This window comes from Malus sylvestris, chromosome 5, assembly GCF_916048215.2.
Source record: "Malus sylvestris chromosome 5, drMalSylv7.2, whole genome shotgun sequence".
NCBI classification, from domain to species: Eukaryota; Viridiplantae; Streptophyta; class Magnoliopsida; order Rosales; family Rosaceae; genus Malus; species Malus sylvestris.
In genome coordinates this window covers 25,616,010-25,638,694 of record NC_062264.1, presented here as the reverse complement: position 1 = coordinate 25,638,694, position 22,685 = coordinate 25,616,010, and the positions used below count along the sequence as shown (strand labels likewise).

The window sequence follows — 22,685 nt, the reverse complement described above, 5'->3', positions numbered from 1 at the left end:
TAGTCTCTCAACTTTAACTCAATTGTAACAGTAATTCTTCTAACATAACTCGTTTTGATGGAGCGGATGAAAATGACAATAGTTGCACATTTTGAGGAATTAAGGGATCAATAGTCATGAATTTTTAGTTGAGGGATCATTGCTCTAATTAGATTAAGGTTGATAGGCCATACCTACAATTTCCCCTTTAACTAATAAAACTAAAATTTCAACAGCCTATGTCATCACCCAGGTGTGTACCCACTATTGGCCTCTTAATACATAGCCACTTGCTTTGCAGTCAGACAAATACTATATAAAGAGAAAGGAGGTGAACAACCAACGTCACCAGTATCTTTCTGCGATCTGAAATTAACCATTTTATATTTCACACAAACATTTAAAAACGCAGAGAAGTAGTAATAACAATGTGGGATGTGGTGGGATTAAGTTTAGTAGCTTTGCTAGTAATATACTTAACTTACTGGATTAACCAATGGAGGAATCCAAAATGCAATGGGGTTCTCCCTCCGGGTTCTATGGGATTGCCTCTCATTGGAGAGACTCTTAGTTTGCTTACTCCCTGCTACTCCCTTGATCTTCATCCATTCCTTAAGAAGAGACTCCAAAGGTAGATAAAGTTTGCCTACTCAATTGACATCATGTTCACTCTATTTCTGTTTTCTTTAACACTTTCTTTGCCTTGCAGATACGGACCCATTTTTCGGACTAGTTTGGTGGGCAAGCCAGTTCTAGTATCAGCTGATCCCGAATTTAACAAATATGTAATTCAGCAAGAAGGGAGGATGGTTGAACTATGGTACTTGGACACATTTTCTAAGATTTTTGTGCTGGAAGGAGAGTCTGGGTTAAATAAAATTGGTGTGATTCACAAGTACTTAAGGAGCATTTTCCTGAATCACTTTGGCTCTGAATGCATTAAGGAAAAGTTGCTCCCTCAAATAGAAGAAACTATCAACAAACATTTATGTGCCTGGTCAAGCCAGGAATCTGTTGAAGTGAAAAATGCAATCTCAGTTGTAAATTTCAAACCATCTTAGTCTCTTGTTTATTAATGCTTTACTCTGCTGCTCTTCTTGTTAATTGACTGACACGATTACTTTTGCCTTGGGTGTTGTAGATGGTTTTAAACTTTAGTGCACAACATATGATCGGTTATGATGCCAAAACAGCTCCCGAAAACCTGGGTGAGGGATATCATAGAGTCACCCAAGGTTTTATGTCCTTCCCCTTGAATGTTCCTGGCACAGCTTACCATAATTGTATAAAGGTACTAGAGAAGGCATATTATTTTTTACATTTTCGTCCAATAAGATATCACAAAATGGTAAAACTTAGGTAATTATTCAGGTCCATGAGAAGCTGACAACAATGTTGAGGAATATGATAAGGGAGAGACGCAAGTCACCTGAGAAGCGCCGAGGAGATTTCCTTGACCAAGTCATCACCGACATAGATCAGGAGAAGTTCTTGTCGGAGGACTTCTGTGTACACATGATATTTGGGGGCTTATTTGCTACCTTTGATGCTATTTCAACAGTATTGACATTATTTTTCAGTTTACTTGCAGACCATCCTGTGGTTTTACAAGAGCTGACAGTAAGTAGACTAATCTTGTGCATCAATTTAATTAATCTTCCCAACTCCTCTGTGTCACTATATTTAATTATCATCAGGCTGAGCATGAGGCACTGCTCAAAAATAGAGAAAACCCAAATTCTGCACTTACATGGGATGAATATAAATCGATGACTTTTACCCTTCAAGTTAGTTCTTTGAACTCAGCATGCTTTTTTTTTCTACCTTGAACAGTAGTATAGAAAAAAGTGTTACGACTTACTGGACTTCGGGAAAATATAGGTTATCAATGAAACTCTGAGGCTGAGTAATGCTATCCCAGGCTTGTTTCGTAGAGCATTGAAGGATATCCCTGTAAATGGTAAGTCCTCAATTAAAATTGGTTAGGCACTTTGTTAATTCCTACTTAAAAATACTAGTTTAGTTAGTCAATAAAATGTTTGTAAATGCTTTCAAGGATACACAATACCAGCTGGGTGGACGATTTTGCTTGTTACCCCTGCTCTTCATTTAACTTCCGACACGTTCAAGGATCACTTGGAGTTCAATCCATGGCGTTGGAAGGTACGCGTCTGTATTTGAAACTTGAGTATCTGATCTCAATCACAAAACTATCTCACAGCGCTAATTTTGTTTGCGTATTTATGTTTTGTATGTAATTAGGACCTTGATTCCCTTGTTATATCTAAGAACTTCATGCCGTTTGGTGGCGGATTAAGGCAATGTGCTGGGGCTGAGTACACCAGAGCGTTCTTGTCCACCTTTCTTCATGTTTTGGTCACCAAATATAGGTATATTTCACCACTCCCCTCTTATTTTGATCTCAGCATCTCACCAGAAGTAGCAAATCCAGTCTGTGCCTACATGGTTTTTGACTGAGCTTAAATCATTTTTTCGATTTCTGGTGTTCATAGGTGGACAACTGTAAAAGGCGCACGGATTTCTCGAAGTCCTATGTTGGCATTCGGGGATGGCGCTCACATTAAGTTCTCTGAGAAGAAAAACAACTGAGATGTTATTCTGATTCTGTATGGAAAATATGAAAAATGTAGTTGGAATAATTTAGGGCTGGCCCAAAGCAGGTGGATGCTATGCGCTTGCATACTAAGGTGCCGCCCTCTAGTTATAGAATGTACTAGAAAATTGTCCGCACGTTGCTCGGGTTTTGAATCCTTAATGCAAGACAGGCATGAATAATTTCGACAAAAAGACGGAGGATGTGAAGCTTCTATACCGAAGGTTTCTATTCTTGTACATCTAAACAATAAAATGAAGAAAGAAAAATTCACCAAAAAAATCGAAAACCCTTGCCCAAAAAAACTTACTAAATTCAAAGCATAGCATCTACACTGAGTTACTACCATACACTGCTCAGTTAGGATTATGCTATTCTCATCATCCCTGATCAATATAATTATATATTTCACAGCTACACTCCCCCTCGATATACACTGACAGAGCATCTACTTTTTTGCTCACTTTATTTGCTCAGTTAAGCAATAACTAACATACACAATTTGACAATCAAAGCTGCTACACCAATCATCCATAAATGGGCAAAAATACAAATACAATTCTAATGGGGTTTGGAACAAATACACCAATCATCCAATTCGAATGCCATTTGGAACAAATACACCAACCATTCAATTCGATTGGGGTTTAGCACAAATACATGATCTCAAGCTTTACATAAATGGACAAATACATACACATGCACAAAATAGAAAGAAGCCCAGTTCCGGTTCTAAGTTCAAACGAACAAAAGTAAATTATATAATTTAAAATCCAAGCATGAAAGGTTTACAAAGATAAATTAAAAACTGTAAATAACTAATTAGGCTTTGAATAAAAATGAGGGTGTATAATTATATACCTCAAAATGATAAGGAACCAACTTCTTCCTCCAACAATCCAAATTTCTGAAATTTCCAAAAAAATCCATTAGTAAGTCAGAGACTTTCATAATCGATGACCAATTCTAATGGAATTTTAGTTAAATAACCAAAGCCACACCAAAAAAAAAGAAGAAATTTTAGAAATATTGTTGAATCCAATACAACTAATTTGGTCTAACGAAAAACATGAAAGCTTAAGGCCTTGGTGAAATGTTCAGTAAACTGCAAAGGGCCTCAGCCAAGGCCATAATTGAACATCATTTCATACAACTCACAATTACTTTAATACATTTGGATATGAAGGAAAATTAAATTTATTCGATTTCGTTATAAAGAAAATTACTTAATGCAAGAACTCCATTTGTGCTCAATGGCGTGAGAAGTAAATAACCAAGTTTATATACTGCAGTTCGAATAACATAATTTTAAACTTCACCTAACCAACATGACATGACATGAAAATGAGTCGATTACATCAGTTTTAAATAATCTTGTCCCATACAACTTTTGCTAGTATGCCCTCTTATGTTTAAGGAGCAATTGAGAGAAAATAGTTCATGAACATCGCACTTCTGCTAGTAGTGCATCGACCATATTTGACTGCACAACAGTAACAACCAAAAAATCAAATAATGTAATGGAAGAAAAACAAAGATTAATAACCATACACCTATCCATTTTCTCTTGTAAACAAAATTTGTCATTTGCACCTAATTTAAAATCATGCTTGTTTAGAGCTAAAATCTTATCAAATAGAAAGACTAAATCCATTGCTAACATCAGCAACCATAAGTTTCTACTAAAAAGAACTTAGCTCAATAATTTGCTTAGTAATTAGGATGCCTAAGACAATGATTTAATCTCTTGGAAATCAAATCAAAGCTACAAAGTGATTCGCTTTGAGCGATCGACACATCAAACTCAGTTCGAGTTCACCAGTCGCATTCAGATATATACTCAAAACAATGCATTCACATTCTCTACTTTTGACACTTAATCGGCGAAGAATGCCAAGCCACAATCACTCAACCAGCTCCTAGTTAATGGTTTCATTAAATTTGAAACCCATACAGAGAACCATGTTATGCACATAGATCAAACCGGAGTACCCGACCCATTTCTCTATTTTCATTTCGATCATTTACTTTGTTAGGGCCCAATCTTACATTAGTTATTGGTTTATTTTTAGCTACAGTGCCTAAAACTTGATTTTGATCTCAGTTTGTTCCCTGAAATTTAAAAATCACCACTTTACATGAAACTCGATTTTAATCTCATTGTGTCCTCTGAAACTCAAAAGTCGTCACTTTACTCCCCAGAACTCGATTTTAATTCCACTCTGCTCATTTAAACTCAAAACTCGCTACTTTACTCCTTAAAACTCAAAATTCATGTTACATTGCCTTGTTTCTATTTTTTAAAATAAGTTCATCCATACAAAATTTATAATTGGTAATATGCCAAATTTCCAACTGAAATAAATGAATAGTAAAAAATAATAAAAGAACCATCTTCTCTCTTCACCACCACCTTCATTAAGAACATAAGAAAATAAGAAATAATGAAATCAATGGTACTAATGATAAGGTGGCTGGAGAGGGAGGGAGAAAGGATTGCTGCATTGGCAACACGTATAGATAAAGGGGGGGTGGTGGTCGGAGAGATGAAATCCAGGAATTGTTTTGCTATTCTTACTTTTTTTAGTATGTTATACAATGTTTGAAAACTAGTTTTTGTTTTACTCTATGTGGTACTATTTGATTGGACATGTGAGCTCTATACTTGTGTCATGTTAGTGAGGATCCTCGCCAGATTCTCTTTGTGAGGATCCAGCAAGGATCTTAGGGATCCTCAAATCATATATGTTCATTGTACATCGTACAGTTAGAAATCGTTGTAAATTTTTTTATTTAAAATTTGAATATAAACAGTACCTGACAAAAACTGGCTGGACGATGTATGATGAACGGATGTGATTGGAGGATCCCCGAGATCCTCAATTATGCCATATATGTAAACTTAATGGTTATATGACAAATACATAGAAACAAGCCAAAAGTGTAGTGAATATTGAGTTTTAGGAAGTAAAGTAACAACTTTTGAGTTTTAGGGGGGGGCAAAATGATATCAAAATTAAGTTCGAGAGAATAAAGTGGTGACTTTTGAATTTCTGGGGGCAAAGGATCAAATCGAGTTCCATGGAGTAAAGTTGCGACTTTTGAATTTCAAAAAGTAAAATGTGATCGAAACCGAGTTTCAAGAAGCGTACAACCACATAGTGTGGTACGCAAATATAATAATAAAATGTGGTATTCCTAGCATTTTCTATTGCATTTTTAGTGCAATTCTTCTTGAGCAATAAAATTGCATATAGGACATGCAAAAGTAACACATTACAAAAACCAAAAGATTTTCCACATCCATCAAATTATGATTTTCTACATACAGTGAGCCAAGTATTTTCCATCCATCGAAGTTGAGGCCATTATCGGTATGGCTGATCACCACGTTGCAAATATCTATATAAGCGAAAAGATAATGATATGGAGACTAAATTTCTGAACTAAATTTTGTAAAATAAATAATGTTGTTGTTGATTATTAGATTATTAATTAAATGTTAATATACTTATTTCTTATTGTGACATATGATTTAGTTTGCAAATTCAATATAAACCATATAAAAATATAAAAATACAAAAAATACAAAAAAACCCAACGGCTAGCTGCAACGGCTAGCTGACTCAGCTAGCTGTAATATTCAAAAAAAAATTCAAACTATTAGTGTCGGTTATAACCGACACTAATAGTAAATAAAAAAAAATTGCCTATGAATACCTATTACTGTCGGTTATAACCAACAATATTAAAAAATCCTTCTTTAATGTTGTCGGTTATAACCGACAATAATAGGTAAACTATATAATAAAAATAGCCAGCCCTTTGGCCCTTTGGCCCTTTGAAATTCTGTGGGGCCCTCCCAGATTCCCGAGCCCTCTGGCCTAATCCTCGGTTGGAGACGGTTTTAAGGCTATTTTCGGCCCTCTAGACCCTTTGGTTGGAGATGGCCTTAAAGCATTCCAATGATCTCTTCTAGGATTATTTGAATACCTACTTAATCGGCTTATTGAATAAGCAAGATCAGGTCTTGTACAATTCATAATGTACATCAAGCAACCTATAACTTGGGTATACTCTAATTGAGATACACTTTCATCTTTGTTTTTAGTAAGTTTATGAATGTGATCAAAAGGAGTTACTGCAGGTTTACAATCATAATGTCCAAACCTTTTGAGAACCTTTTCAACATAATGTGATTGAGTGAGAATATATCCATTTGAATTTCGTAGAATTCGAACTCCAAGAATCACATCAGCTATTCCCATATCTTTCATATCAAAACTAGAATTTAGCATTTTCTTTGTGGAGTTAATCACATATTTGTTTGTTCCCAATATAAGCATGTCATCAACATATAGACATACAATAACACAAGTAATTTTTGTTTGCTTAACATAAATGCATTTATCACTTTCATTGATCACAAATCCATTTGTGATCATATTATGATCGAATTTTTCATGCCATTGCTTAGGCGCTTGTTTAAGTCCATATAATGACTTAATCAATTTGCAAACTTTCTTTTCTTGACCCTTGACAATGAAACCTTCAGGTTGTTCCATATATATTTCTTCGTCTAATTCACTATTTAGAAATGCAGTTTTGACATCTATTTGATGTATCTTGAGATTGTACACAGATGTTATAGCTATTAATAACCTTATAGAAGGTATTCTAGCTACGGGTGAATAAGTGTCAAAATAGTCAATTCCTTCTTTTTGACGATACCCATTGGCAACTAGACGAGCTTTATACTTGTCTATGGTACCATCCGATCTCAATTTCCTCTTAAAAATCCATTTGTGTCATATTATTTTATTTCCAGGAGGCAAATTAACCAATTCCCATGTATTATTTTGCATGATGGATTCTATTTCACTTTGAATAGCTTCTTTCCAATAAGGTGCTTCAGATGATTCTAATGCAGCTTTATAAGTTTGAGGCTCTTCTTCAGCTACAAAAGTGAGGAAATTAGGACCAAAATCCTTTGCAATTTTTGCTCTTTTACTTTTCTGTGGTTCCAAATATTGGCTTTGAACTCTAAAAGTTGAGGCATGATTTTCGTCAACTTTTCTTGTAGTATCATCATGTACTCTTTTGTTCAAAACATATGACCTATCTTTATAAGGAAAATTTTTCTCAAAGAACTCAGCTTCGGCATATTCAAGTATTGTATTTACATGAATATCTTCAATTTTATATTTATGAACCAAAAATCTATATGCCGAACTATTATTGGCATGACCAATAAATATACAATCCATTGTTTTTGGTCCAAGTTTTTGTCTCTTTGGAAGAGGCACTTGAACTTTCACAAGACACCCCACACTTTCAAGGTTTTATATGTAGGTAACCTACCTTTCCAGATTTCATAAGGAGATTCATTAGTCTTCTTATGTGGAATTTGGTTCAAAATTGTGTTTGCAGCAAGGAGTGCCTCACCCCATAAATTATGTGGTGCACCAGAACTGTTCAACATGGAATTAATCATATCCTTCAATGTACGATTTTTTTGTTCAGCCACTTCGTTTTGTTGAAGAGTATATGGTGCTGTCATTTGATGTATTATTCCATGTGTTGAACAAAATTCTGCAAAGTCATTAGATTCGTATTCACCACCTCTATCCAATCTTAAGACTTTTATTCTCTTGTCTGGTTGATTTTTGGCTTCGGCTTTAAATGTCTTAAACATGTTTAAGGCTTCATCTTTACTATGAATCAAATAGAGATAATAGTACTTGCTGCAATCATCAATGAAAGAAATATAGTAGTTATTTCCTCCACGAGTTGGTGTGGATTTGAAATCACAAAGATCACTATGGATTAAACCAAGTATTTCGTTGGATTTTTCCACGGATTTATATGAGTGTCTTGCATATTTAGATTCTGTGCATATCTCACATTTACATACTTTGTTCATGGAACATTTGGGCAATAGGCCTAAGTTAACCATTCTTTAAAGAGAACGAAAATTAACATGACCTAATCTTGCATGCCATAATGTAGATGACTCAATCAAGTATAGCTTTAGCAGAAAGTACATTAAGTTTGAAGAGCCCCTCAACCAAGTAGCCCTTTCCCACATACACCCCACCCTTGGTGATTACAAACTTATCAGATTCAAACACTATTTTGAAACCTTTGTTACTCTGAAGCGATCCAAAAATCAGGTTCTTGCGAATATTAAGAACATGCAGAACATTGGTGAGTGAAAGCTCTTTTCCAGAAGTGAGTTTGAGCGTCACTTTTCCCTTCCCTGCAACGTCAAATGCAGTTGCATTTCCCATGTACAGATTTTCTCCACCATCAACATATTGGTAAGTAACAAATCAATTTTGATCAGCACACACATGCCTTGTTGCTCCTGTATCAAACCACCAGTCATTGGAATTAGTCAATAAATTTTGATCAGCACACACATGCCTTGTTTCTACAACGTTTGCTTGATTGGAATTCTCAAAATTCTGATCGTTCTTGTGGCGGCAATCCTTTGCCCTATAACCTGTCTTTCCATAAACCCAACAACCTCCTTTGATTTTCTTGAAGGTTTTCCCTTTCACAACTGTGGGTGCTTTCTTTGCAACATCATTGCCTTTGTTTTTCTGATTGTGCCTTGCCTTGTATGAGTCACCTCTTTCCACAACATTGGCTTTTGCCTCTAGCGATGAGACATCATACTTCTCATTTCTGCGACGATCCTCTTCCACATGCAGTTTGAAAATCAATTGATCCATGCTCATGTCCTCAGTTAGATGCTTCAGATAAATCTTAAAGTCCTTCCAATTCGAAGGCAGTTTCTCTATAATAAATCCAACCACAAAACCTTCTTTCTGACCAAGATTTTCTTCATCTAACTCATGAACAATCACTTGGAGTTCTTCAACTTATTTGACAACAGACTTTGTGTCACTCATCTTGTAATTCAGAAATTTTCCAATTACAAACTTCTTGGAACTTGCCACTTCAGACTTATACTTCTTGTCCAGAGACTCCCACAGTTCTTTCGTTGTCTTAAATGATGAATAAACATCATACAGAGAGTCATCTAAAGCATTCAGAATATAGTTCCTGTAGAAATTCACTGTGAGTCCAGGCTTCTATAGCCTGCAGAATTTCGGCAGGAATATCTCCCTCTTCTGGCGCTTTTGGGGCCTCAGAAGTAATCACATGACTCAACTTCAAAGTTGTCAAATAGAACAACATTTTCTGTTGCCAACGTTTGAAATCAACTCCCTTGAATTTCTCAGGTTTCTCAACATGTTGCTTGACAACACCAACATTTGATTGATCCATGGTTTCACAAATAGAATTCTGTCTTAGATTGTTATATATCAATCAAATGTCAAGTATATAATATATAATAATTTGCACAGTTTATTTTCAAATGAAAATTAAACAACAAATACAATATATCAAAATATAATCACTTAATGAAATTGCTTATAGAATCACAAATCACTGACTTTCTCTGTGAAATATGAAAAAATAGAAGTGATGGAATCGATGGATTCATTTCTGATTTGTAGCCATATTTATAAGGGCATTCATGAACAGTTATGACTATTCAAACTTATCCTTTCAGATATAACTGTTAAAAACTGAATCCTTAAAATCAAAACCGATAAAATTTAGACTTGTGATTTTCGTCCATCCGAGCCCAAGAGCTCCAAGGCTCAAGGCCCATCTTTGACATTTAATATAAACATCTAAACCCTCCAAGCCTAAGGTCCAAGGTCCATGGGTTTGACCCAATTCTTTTCAAACTATAAGTGAGTGAACTCACTTATAAAGGTGATTTGCACTAAAGGTTTGGGCGATGTGGGACTTCCTCACAGTCACAAGTTCCGACATCTAATTGTCTTTATGATTGGCCACCATTAGGATATTTAGAAAAGTAATTAATTTAATGCAATATTGGCGAAGGGTTGTCCATGGAATTGACTAAGGCTTCTTGTGGTTAATATGTGTAACTTCTTAGGATGGACAACACGTCTTAAGGGTTATATGGTTTTTCAAAAGGTTTTGACAAAACTTAATGTGTCTTGCATGTTCACATTCGATATGGACGCCACAGACGGGTTGCATGTTAGATATACGCTCTATATTGGAGGTTCCAAGTAGGATATATATTAGGAAAACCTAACCTTCAAATATGCATGTGTAATTCATAAGCAATTGGAAGAATTATATAAGATTGTTAAGGTGACGGAAGATTCCTAGTGCTTTATTAATTTGATTTTTACAAAACTATTTCCTTTTCCTCATTTTTAATATTGCAAATTTGTCTACTCTCTTTAATTAAATTCGTTTTTATTAAATTAGGTCATAAAATCAATCATCCTAAATCTTTGCTTTACAATAATAACTGAAATTTGATTTGATACGAATTATTTAATAATCCTTATGGAGAACGACCTTACTAGAACCATTTATACTGTGATATCCTCGTCATTCTTGCAAGTATTATAGGTGTTTTTAACCCTTTTTGTGCATGTGGTAAAAAGCCTATCATGTATCGATTTGAAACTATCAATCTTCTCTTAATATAGTTTAGAGTAGTAATATCGTTTGTAATAAAAAATAATTTTCAAATATTGAAATTTTGTAATTTATTACATATTGATGGAATGTTATTTTATGCCCACATAGATAAAACTCTGGATGACCCGTTGCTCATTTTTAAGTTTATCTTTATTTTTTTAGACTATTACTCATGAAAATTTTGGAAATGACAATTATTTACTAAAATAAATTTGGAAATTGGAGATCTCATATTCTAATTTTTTTTTCTCTCTTTTAATTTGGAAATAAGTTTCTATGCTTATGAATTCAAACAATTATTAATTTACAAATTCCTGTTTTGTTCAAATTTCAATTTAATTTTTTTATCCAAACAAAGGGTGATAGAAATGTAAAGACATGGATTAATATGCCAGATTCAAAAATAAAAAATAAAAAATTAAGTAGAGGAAACCGTAGAAAAATTGAATTCCCGACTTAATGAAAATACCTAACTTTTATTTTAATGCACCTAACTAAGTTTTAATGTCCTACCAAAGCAGAAACTTCAAGGACCAATAGAGTTTAACGAATCAAGTAAAGTGTTATTAGAGTTAGGTAAGGAATTAATTACACTAACATCCTTGAGATTTGTCGAGTTTTCACAAAACTCCCTCACATTAAGATATTACACTAACCAATTGTAACAGTGATTCTTCAAACATAACTCGTTTTGACGGAGCTAATGAAATGACTATAGTTGCACATTTTGAAGAGTTAAGGATCAATAGTTATGGATTTATTTAGTTGAGGGACCATTGCTTCAATTAGGTTAAGGTTGATGGACCATAGCCACAATTTCCTCTTTAACTAATAAAACTAAAATTTCAACAACCTATGCCATCACTTAGGTGTGTACCCACTATTGGCCTATTAATCATGGACGGAGCCAATGAAGGCTCACTGGAGGCAGATGCCCCCACTCAAGTAATTCGTTTGTTTAGTTGTAGACTACAATTATATAATATACAGGGGTTATTTTTGAAGAAAATATATGTATCTAATATCCAACATACATTCATGCTACTTGTATTCCATATCAAATATTATATGAGCAATAATGCTCTTGTTCTGTCATTCAAACCAAAAAAACCTCATCCCGCCTATCATGTACTTATAGTTTTCTCATCACTTTGCCACTTTCCACTACTATATTGAAATTTTTGTAACATTAGAATCATGATATATCATCATTTGAAACCATCCTTAATATCATATTGCATATAACCATTTACTATAATAAAGTTTTCTTAGTTGTTTTCGGTTGCCCCCACCAAAAGAAATTTTTTGCTCCGTCCCTGCTCTTAATACATAGCCACTTGTTTTGCAGTCAGACAAATACTATATAAAGAGAAAGGAGGTGAACAACCAATGTCACCAGTATCTTTCTGTGATCTGAAGTAACCATTTTATATTTCACACATACATTTAAAAAAACTGAGAAGTAGTAATAACAATGTGGGATGTGGTGGGATTAAGTTTAGTAGCTTTGCTAGTAATATACTTAACTTACTGGATTAACCAATGGAGGAATCCAAAATGCAATGGGGTTCTCCCTCCGGGTTCTATGGGATTGCCTCTCATTGGAGAGACTCTTAGTTTGCTTACTCCCAGCTACTCCCTTGATCTTCATCCATTCCTTAAGAAGAGACTCCAAAGGTAGATAAAGTTTGCCTACTCAATTGTCATCATGTTCACTCTATTTCTGTTTTATTTAGCACTTTCTTTGCCTTGCAGATACGGACCCATTTTTCGGACTAGTTTGGTGGGCAAGCCAGTTCTAGTATCAGCTGATCCCGAATTTAACAAATATGTAATTCAGCAAGAAGGGAGGATGGTTGAACTATGGTACTTGGACACATTTTCTAAGATTTTTGTGATGGAAGGAGAGTCTCGGTCAAATAAAATTGGTGTGATTCACAAGTACTCAAGGAGCATTTTCCTGAATCACTTTGGCACTGAATGCATTAAGGAAAAGTTGCTCCCTCAAATAGAAGAAACTATCAACAAACATTTATGTGCCTGGTCAAGCCAGGAATCTGTTGAAGTGAAAAATGCAAGCTCAGTTGTAAATTTCAAACCATCTTAGTCTCTTGTTTATAGCTTGTTACTCTGCTGCTCTTCTTGTTAATTGACTCACACGATTACTTTTGCCTTGGCTGTTGTAGATGATTTTAAACTTTAGTGCACAACATATGATCGGCTATGATGCCAAAACAGCTCCCGAAAACCTGGGTGAGAGATATCATAGAGTCACCCAAGGTTTTATGTCCTTCCCCTTGAATGTTCCTGGCACAGCTTACCATAATTGTTTAAAGGTACTAGAGAAGGCATATTATTTTTTACATTTTCATTCAATAAGATATCACAAAATGGTAAAACTATTAGGTAATTATTCAGGTCCATGAGAAGCTGACAACCATGTTGAGGAATATGATAAGGGAGAGACGCAAGTCACCTGAGAAGTGCCGAGGAGATTTCCTTGACCAAGTCATCATCGACATAGATCAAGAGAAGTTCTTGTCGGAGGACTTCTGTGTACACATGATATTTGGGGGCTTATTTGCTACCTTTGGGACTATTTCAACAGTATTGACATTACTTTTCAGTTTACTTGCAGATCATCCTGCGGTTTTACAAGAGCTGACAGTAAGTAGACTAATCTTGTGCATCAATTTAATTAATCTTCCCAACTCCTCTGTGTCGCTATATTTAATTATCATCAGGCGGAGCATGAGGCACTGCTCAAAAATAGAGAAAACCCAAATTCTGCACTCACATGGGACGAATATAAATCGATGACTTTTACCCTTCAAGTTAGTTCTTTGAACTCAACCTACTATTTTTTCTACCTTGAACAGTAGTATAGAAAAAAGTGTTATGACTTGCTGGACTTTGGGAAAATATAGGTTATCAATGAAACTCTGAGGCTGAGTAATGATATCCCAGGCTTGTTTCGTAAAGCATTGAAAGATATCCCGGTAAATGGTAAGTCCTCAATTAAAACTGGTTAGGCATTTTGTTAATTCCTACTTAAAATTCTAGTTTAGTTATTCAATAAAATGTTTGTAAATGCTTTCAAGGATACACAATACCAGCTGGGTGGACGATTTTGCTTGTTACCCCTGCTCTTCATTTAACTTCCGACACGTTCAAGGATCACTTGGAGTTCAATCCATGGCGTTGGAAGGTACGCGTCTGTATTTGAAACTTGAGTATCTGATCTCAATCACAAAACTATCTCACAGCGCTAATTTTGTTTGCGTATTTATGTTTTGTATGTAATTAGGACCTTGATTCCCTTGTTATATCCAAGAACTTCATGCCGTTTGGTGGCGGATTAAGGCAATGTGCTGGGGCTGAGTACACCAGAGCGTTCTTGTCCACCTTTCTTCATGTTTTGGTCACCAAATATAGGTATATTTCACCACTCCCCTCTTATTTTGATCTCAGCATCTCACCAGAAGTAGCAAATCCAGTCTGTGCCTACATGGTTTTTGACTGAGCTTAAATCATTTTTTCGATTTCTGGTGTTCATAGGTGGACAACTGTAAAAGGCGCACGGATTTCTCGAAGTCCTATGTTGGCATTCGGGGATGGCGCTCACATTAAGTTCTCTGAGAAGAAAACCAACTGAGATGTTATTCTGATTCTGTATGGAAAATATGAAAAATGTAGTTGGAATAATTTAGGGCTGGCCCAAAGCAGGTGGATGCTATGCGCTTGCATACTAAGGTGCCGCCCTCTAGTTATAGAATGTACTAGAAAATTGTCCACACGTTGCTCGGGTTTTGAATCCTTAATGCAAGACAGGCATGAATAATTTCGACAAAAAGACGGAGGATGTGAAGCTTCTATACCGAAGGTTTCTATTCTTGTACATCTAAACAATAAAATGAAGAAAGAAAAATTCACCAAAAAAATCGAAAACCCTTGCCCAAAAAAACTCACTAAATTCAAAGCATAGCATCTACACTGAGTTACTACCATACACTGCTCAGTTAGGACTATGTTATTCTCATCATCCCTGATCAATATAATCATATATTTCACAGCTACACTCCCCCTTGATATACACTGACAGAGCATCTACTTTTTTGCTCACTTTATTTGCTCAGTTAAGTAATAACCAACATACACAATTTGACAATCAAAGCAGCTACACCAATCATCCATAAATGGGCAAAAATACAAATACAATTCTAATGGGGTTTGGAACAAATACACCAATCATCCAATTCGAATGCCGTTTGGAACAAATACACCAACCATTCAATTCGATTGGGGTTTAGCACAAATACATGATCTCAAGCTTTACATAAATGGACAAATACATACACACGCACAAAATAGAAAGAAGCTCAGTTCTAGTTCTAAGTTCAAACGAACAAAATTAAATTATATAATTTAAAATCCAAGCATGAAAGGTTTACAAAGATAAATTAAAAAATGTAAATAACTAATTAGGCTTTGAATAAAAATGAGGGTGTATAATTATATACCTCAAAATGATAAGGAACCAACTTCTTCCTCCAACAATCCAAATTTCTGAAATTTCCAAAAAAATCCATTAGTAAGTCTGAGACTTTCATAATCGATGACCAATTCTAATGGAATTTTAGTTAAATAACCAAAGCCACACCAAAAAAAAAAAAAAAAAAAAATTATAAATATTGTTGAATCCAATACAACTAATTTGGTCTAACGAAAAACATGAAAGCTTAAGGCCTTGGTGAAATGTTCAGTAAACTGCAAAGGGCCTCAGCCAAGGCCATAATTGAACATCATTTCATACAACTCACAATTACTTTAATACATTTGGATCTGAAGGAAAATTAAATTTATTCGATTTCGTTATAAAGAAAATTACTTAATGCAGGAACTCCATTTGTGCTCAATGGCGTGAGAAGTAAATAACCAAGTTTATATACTGCAGTTCGAATAACATAATTATAAACTTCACCTAACCAACATGACATGACATGAAAAATGAGTCGATTACATCAGTTTTAAATAATCTTGTCCCATACAACTTTTGCTAGTATGCCCTCTTATGTTTAAGGAGCAATTGAGAGAAATTAGTTCATGAACATCGCGCTTCTGCTAGTAGTGCATCGAGCATATTTGACTTCACAGCAGTAACAACCAAAAAATCAAATAATGTAATGGAAGAAAAACAAAGATTAATAACCATACACCTATCCATTTTCTCTTGTAAACAAAATTTGTCATTTGCACCTAATTTAAAATCATGCTTGTTTAGAGCTAAAATCATATCAAATAGAAAGACTAAATCCATTGCTAACATCAGCAACCATAAGTTTCTACTAAAAAGAACTTAGCTCAATAATTTTCTTTGTAATTAGGATGCCTAAGACAATGATTTAATCTCTTGGAAATCAAATCAAAGCTACAAAGTGATTTGCTTTGAGCGATCGACACATCAAACTCAGTTCGAGTTCACCAGTCGCATTCAGATATATACTCAAAACAATGCATTCACATTCTCTACTTTTGACACTTAATCGGCGAAGAATGCCAAGCCACAATCACTCAACCAGCTCCTATTTAATAGTTTCATTAAATTTGAAACCCATACAGAGAACAATGTTATGCACATAGATCAAACAGGAGTACCCGACCCATTTCTCTATTTTCATTTCGATCATTTACTTTTGTTAGGGCCCAATCTTACACTAGTTATTGGTTTATTTTTAGCTACAGTGCCTAAAACTTGATTTTGATATCAGTTTGTCCCCTGAAATTTAAAATCACCACTTTACATGAAACTTGATTTTAATCTCACTGTGCCCTCTGAAACTCAAAAGTCGTCACTTTACTCCCCAGAACTCGATTTTGATTCCACTTTGCTCATTTAAACTCAAAACTCGCTACTTTACTCATTAAAACTCAAAATTCGTGTTACATTGCCTTGTTTCCATTTTTTAAAATAAGTTCATCCATACAAAATTTATAATTGGTAATATACCAAATTTCCAACTGAAATAAATGGATAGTAAAAAATAATAAAAGAACCATCTTCTCTCTTCACCACCACCTCTATTAAGAACATAAGAAAATAAGAAATAATGAAATCAATGGTACTAATGATAAGGTGGCTGGAGAGGGAGGGATAAAGGATTGCTGCATTGGCAACACGTATAGAGAAGGGGGGGTGGTGGTCGGAGAGATGAAATCCAGGAATTGTTTTGCTATTCTTACTTTTTTAGTATGTTATACAATGTTTGAAAACTGGTTTTTGTTTTACTCTATGTGGTACTATTTGATTGGACATGTGAGCTCTATACTTGTGTCATGTTAGTGAGGATCCTCAAATCACATATGTTCATCTTACATCATACGGTTATAAATCGTTGTAAATTTTTTTATTTAAAATTTGAATATAAACAGTACCTGACAAAAACTGGCTGAACGATATAAGATGAACGGATGCGATTGGAGAATCCCCGAGATCCTCAATTATGCCACATATGTAAACTTAATGGTTATATGACAAATACATAGAAACAAGCCAAAAGTGTAGTGAATATTGAGTTTTAGGGAGTAAAGTAGCAACTTTTGAGTTTTAGGGGGGGCAAAATGATATCAAAATTAAGTTCGAGAGAATAAAGTAGTGACTTTTGAGTTTCTGGGGGCAAAGGAACAAATCGAGTTCCATGGAATAAAGTTGCGACTTTTGAATTTCAAAAAGTAAAGTGTGATCGAAACCGAGTTTCAGGAAGCGTACAACCACATAGTGTGGTACGCAAATATAATAATAAAATGTGGTATTCCTAGCATTTTCTATTGCATTTTTAGTGCAATTCTTCTTGAGCAATAAAATTGCATATAGGACATGCAAAAGTAGCACATTACAAAAACCAAAAGATTTTCCACACCCATCAAATTATGATTTTCTACATACAGCGAGCCAAGTATTTTCCATCAATCGAAGTTGAGGCCATTATCGGTATGGCTGATCACCACGTTGCAAATTTCTATATAAGCGAAAAGATAATGATATGGAGACAAAATTTCTGAGCTAAATTTTGTAAAATAAATAATGTTGTTGTTGATTATTAGATTATTAATTAAATGTTAATATACTTATTTCTTATTGTGACATATGATTTTGTTTGCAAATTTAATATAAACCATATAAAAATTTAATTTCTCTATTGTTACCCTATTGAAAAGGACAATTTTTTTTTACTGCTATAAAAAAGACAGCCTTTTGAAAATGTTTATCTCCGTGCATGTATTTGAATCTTCTTAATTTCTTTATAGTAAATCCATCATATCAATCAAGGTTGTTCATGTAGCTTAATCATCTTTTGAATCTTTTCGTAGGTGACAACAATCAAACGAGTACACATTGCTCAAAATACTGATTTTGAAATAAATAAATTATAAAAAAGAACAAAAAGAATCATCTTCTCTTTTTACCACCCACCTCCATAAAAAAACATAAGAACATAGGTGACCACAATCAAACGAGTACACATTGCTCAAAATACTGATTTTGAAATAAATAAATTATAAAAAAGAACAAAAAGAATCATCTTCTCTTTTTACCACCCACCTCCATAAAAAAACATAAGAACATAAGATATAATGAAATCAATGAAACTGATGATAGCTAGGGTGGCTGGAGATGGAGGGAGAAAGGATTACTGTATAGGCAACGAGTATAGAGAAGGGAGGAGAGGAGGAGGAGAAGGGGGGGGGGGATGAAGTTGAGGAATTGTTTTGTTGTTCTTACCTTTTTTTTTTAATTTTTTTTATAATATGTTATGCAATGTTTGAATTTTTTTTTATATTTTATTTTTAAATCTATGTGGCACCATTTGGATACGTGAGCTTTAGACATGTGTCATGTGTCAACTATAAGTGATCTTAATTATTTCACAAAAGTAAACTTAATGGTTATTTAGCGAAATACATAGAAATAAGCCAAAGTATAGTGAATATTGAGTTTCAGAAAGTAAGGTAACAACTTTTGAGTTTTAGGGGAATATGATATCCAAAATCGAATTCAATGAGTAAAGTATCAACTTTTGAGTTTTAGAAGACAAAATGTGATCAAAATTGAGTTCTATTGATTAAAGTAGCGACTTTTAAATTTCATAAGGTAAAGTGTGACTAAAATCGAATGATCCCCATTCATAGGTCTGAGATCCACATCTATGAATTGAAAGGTTCGAATGATCAAATATCAACAACAACCAGTTTTATTATGGGACAGCTCTTGATGTTCATATCGATCTATTATGTGCCTCCGCATCTAGCATTGGGTAGACCTCATACAATAAATGTCCTAGCTTTACCGTATCTTTTGTTTCATTTCTTCTGGAACAATCAAAAGATTTTTTTTATTATGGATCTACTACCAGACATTCAATGCGTAATTTTAGCATGCAATGGTTATTCCTGAATAATCTCATTTTTCAATTATTCAACCATTTCATTTTACTAAGTTCAATGTTAGTTAGATTAGTCAACATTTATATATTTCGATGCAACAACAATATGTTATCTATAAGAGGTAGTTTTGTTGGTTGGTTAATTGGTCACATTTTATTTATGAAATGGGTTGGGTTGGTATTAGGCTAGATATAGCAAAATAATTCTATTACATCTAATGTACTTATTAGATCTAATAAATACATTATGTCAGAATTGAGAAATTCTATGACTCGAATCTTTAGTATTCTCTTATTTATTAACTGTGTATACTATTTAAGACCATCCAACACCGCCCAGTTCATGTTGCTCTTTATGGTGTGGAAGGAGCAAAGGTTGATTTTACCTTGAATGGGAGGGACGCACAGGAAACTCAAAAAAGTAGATTATGATGTGTGGTTTTTTCTAGGCATGAATAAACAAAGATTTGGATGATGTCTATCAGTATTGGGTTGGTATTGAAGTGTTTTTATGAAAAAAAATGGATATAAAAAAAAAACTGAACTCAAATAGGTGTTTGGTAAAACTTTAAAACAACTTATTTTCACAGTTTTGGATGAAAAAAAGCTGAAAACATGAAGCAGCAAAAATGAGTTTATTCTTACAACACAGTAAAAGTAGTTTCTTTTCAAAGTACAACAATATCAAACCAACCCTCAATGGAAACAAGATGCTTTTTTTTTTTTTTTTTTTTTCACAAATGGTTGCAAAGGGCATGAAGAAGATGAAGTGGCCACTATAAAATTTGAGATGAAACGATAGAGGCTTAATATTATTCTAATATCCAAATTTGACTAAAGCCGTTTACTATATTTATATTTGTATTATTATCATCATCAGCCCTTGGCTATCACGTCAAATCCGGTGAACTGTTTTGCTCGGGATCATCATTCCATCATTTCTTGATGACAAATACTTAGAAGATTAATTTTTTTTAATCAAATTACAAATAAAATAATGTGTTATCAAATAAAAAATAAACATGTTAATCATCATTTAATTAATAATTCAATCATTTCCAATCACAGCATTTAGTTTGTAAATTTAATTACAAATCAAATGATGTGTCATCAAATAAAAAACAAGTATGTTAATCAATATTTAATTAATAATTCAATCATTTCCAATCACATCATTTAGTTTGTAAATTTGATTTAAAAAATTTGATTTTCCTAACATTACTTTTTCTTGATATTTGGATATTTTTTTTCTTCATAAGAGTCGAAATTTCAACCATGTTATCTTCATCATATTATTATTCTTATTATTATTATTATTATTATTTATGTTCTTTATGCAGAGCTTATCCATGGGCATTAATTTAAAATTATAATTTCTATATAATTACCCTTTCGAAGAAAACAAACTTTTTTTACTTGTTATGAAAAAGACAACCTTTTTGAAAAATATCTCATTTGAATCTTCTTTATAGCAAATCCATCATGTCAATCAAGTTATGTGCCGCGTATTTGGGGACAACAATGTCATGCCATTATTAAAAGGGACAAGGATCTTCTCCTTATCCTCCTCTTGATGGGGATTCAGAGAATCAATCAATCTTGTTTATTCATTTTATATTGTACTGTTAATTTTCGTTAAATAATATTTATATTCAATTTTAATTTTAAATTTTAAATATTTTATAACGCATGATATACGATGAACGAACATGATTGATTGATCATCGAAATCCCCATAAAAAGGATCCAAAAAGAATCCTATTCCTGTTAAAAGGAATTGTATATAGTATATACATATGAAAAGTCAAATGGCGTGATATGACTATTATTTTGTTGCAGGGCCGGTCTAGAGATATTTTAGGTCTGGACAACGTTAAAAAATATGCCCTAACTTCACACGTAGACTTCAATAAAATTATACTGAAAAAACACTTCAAACTCAATAATTAAGAAATAGATAAAATGTAATTTATTTTATTCGAGAAAAGGGAACTAAATACTATGGGTTTACAAGTAGATAGATGATGAGTTTTGTTTTCATTCTATTGAAACTTTAAAGTATTTTTATATAAATCGTGACGTGTTTTTTCTTATTCACTAACCTGGTCAATATGAAACTACAATAATGTTTTCGAGTCTTCAATTGATATGTATAAGTAGTGAATGAACACTAAATTAAACCTAATGGTGACATGTGATATGATTTGCAAATTTAGTCCACGCATTACTTTTTGTTGAATGTTAGACTTGAATTGGAACGAATGTTTAAAAAGTGCAACCCTCATAGCTACTAGCTAGTAATTAAAAAAGAAATTAATAACCGAATAGAAATTCGTAAAATTTGAAGAGAATAAACATGCACATAGTATTTTGAACTCAATGACCTCTCGTTAATTTTAAACAACAAAAATCCTTGCTTCTGATTAAACTTCTTGATCATTTAGCCAAATGTTATTAATCTAAACTCTCATAAAAAAGAAATTTCGTTAAAGTTGGAAAGTAAAAACAAACATCTAGCATTCAGAACCCAAGACCTCCTTAGTAACTTTAAAACAACATAAATCACCATTTATGGTCAAATTTTTTGTTCCTGTGGCCAAATTTTATAAATTTATACTCCTACAAAAAGAAACTTGTAAAAATTAGAAAGTCAATGAACACACATGGTGTTTTGAAAGCAAGACCTCCTCATTAATGTCAAATGACAAAAACCACCAATTCTAGTTAAATTTCTTTGTCATTTAACCAAATTTAAAAAATTTATACTCTTATGAAAACATATATGAACATACCACCCTAATAATTTTCGTACCCCCAATTTTTTTGGGCCCTGGACAATCGCCCAACTCGTAATGGGCCTGGGCCGACCTTGTTTTGTTGCACTTGATGTGTGTATTATGTCACTATATATGCGTTGTGTCAAAACTCAAACATAGTTTGGACATAAGGTTCAACATGTATTTGTCTCTAGTGTGCTTTTGGTTTCAGTGCCACAAGATGGCTCGAGGGAGAGATAATAGGCATGCCATTGTTGGAGGTTGCTAATCGACAATATTTTTGTTTCAATGCGTGTGAAAGTTAAGCATAAATATGACTTCTTAACTAAA

At 33.6% G+C, this 22,685-nt stretch overlaps 1 protein-coding gene across 3 annotated transcripts; it reads left to right on the top strand.

Moving 5' to 3' along the window:
• The first annotated feature begins 314 nt into the window (after positions 1 to 314).
• Positions 315 to 15,085, top strand: LOC126620952 (beta-amyrin 16-alpha-hydroxylase CYP87D16-like). 3 transcript variants are annotated; one of them, XM_050289291.1, is made up of 9 exons: positions 315 to 610; positions 12,893 to 13,223; positions 13,324 to 13,473; positions 13,556 to 13,804; positions 13,882 to 13,971; positions 14,065 to 14,143; positions 14,239 to 14,345; positions 14,445 to 14,572; positions 14,696 to 15,085. In XM_050289291.1, exons 1-9 carry the CDS (start codon positions 408 to 410, stop codon positions 14,790 to 14,792), a joined length of 1,434 nt encoding a protein of 477 aa, XP_050145248.1. In that variant the 5' UTR covers positions 315 to 407; the 3' UTR covers positions 14,793 to 15,085. The 3 variants fall into 3 exon arrangements, with proteins under 3 accessions (XP_050145248.1, XP_050145245.1, XP_050145246.1); XM_050289288.1 differs by lacking the exons at positions 12,893 to 13,223; positions 13,324 to 13,473; positions 13,556 to 13,804; ... (3 more) ...; positions 14,445 to 14,572; positions 14,696 to 15,085 and adding exons at positions 689 to 1,019; positions 1,121 to 1,270; positions 1,351 to 1,599; ... (3 more) ...; positions 2,242 to 2,369; positions 2,493 to 2,787 and having other exon boundaries at positions 318 to 610; XM_050289289.1 differs by lacking the exon at positions 315 to 610 and adding an exon at positions 12,534 to 12,814.
• Positions 15,086 to 22,685: the final 7,600 nt, after the last annotated feature.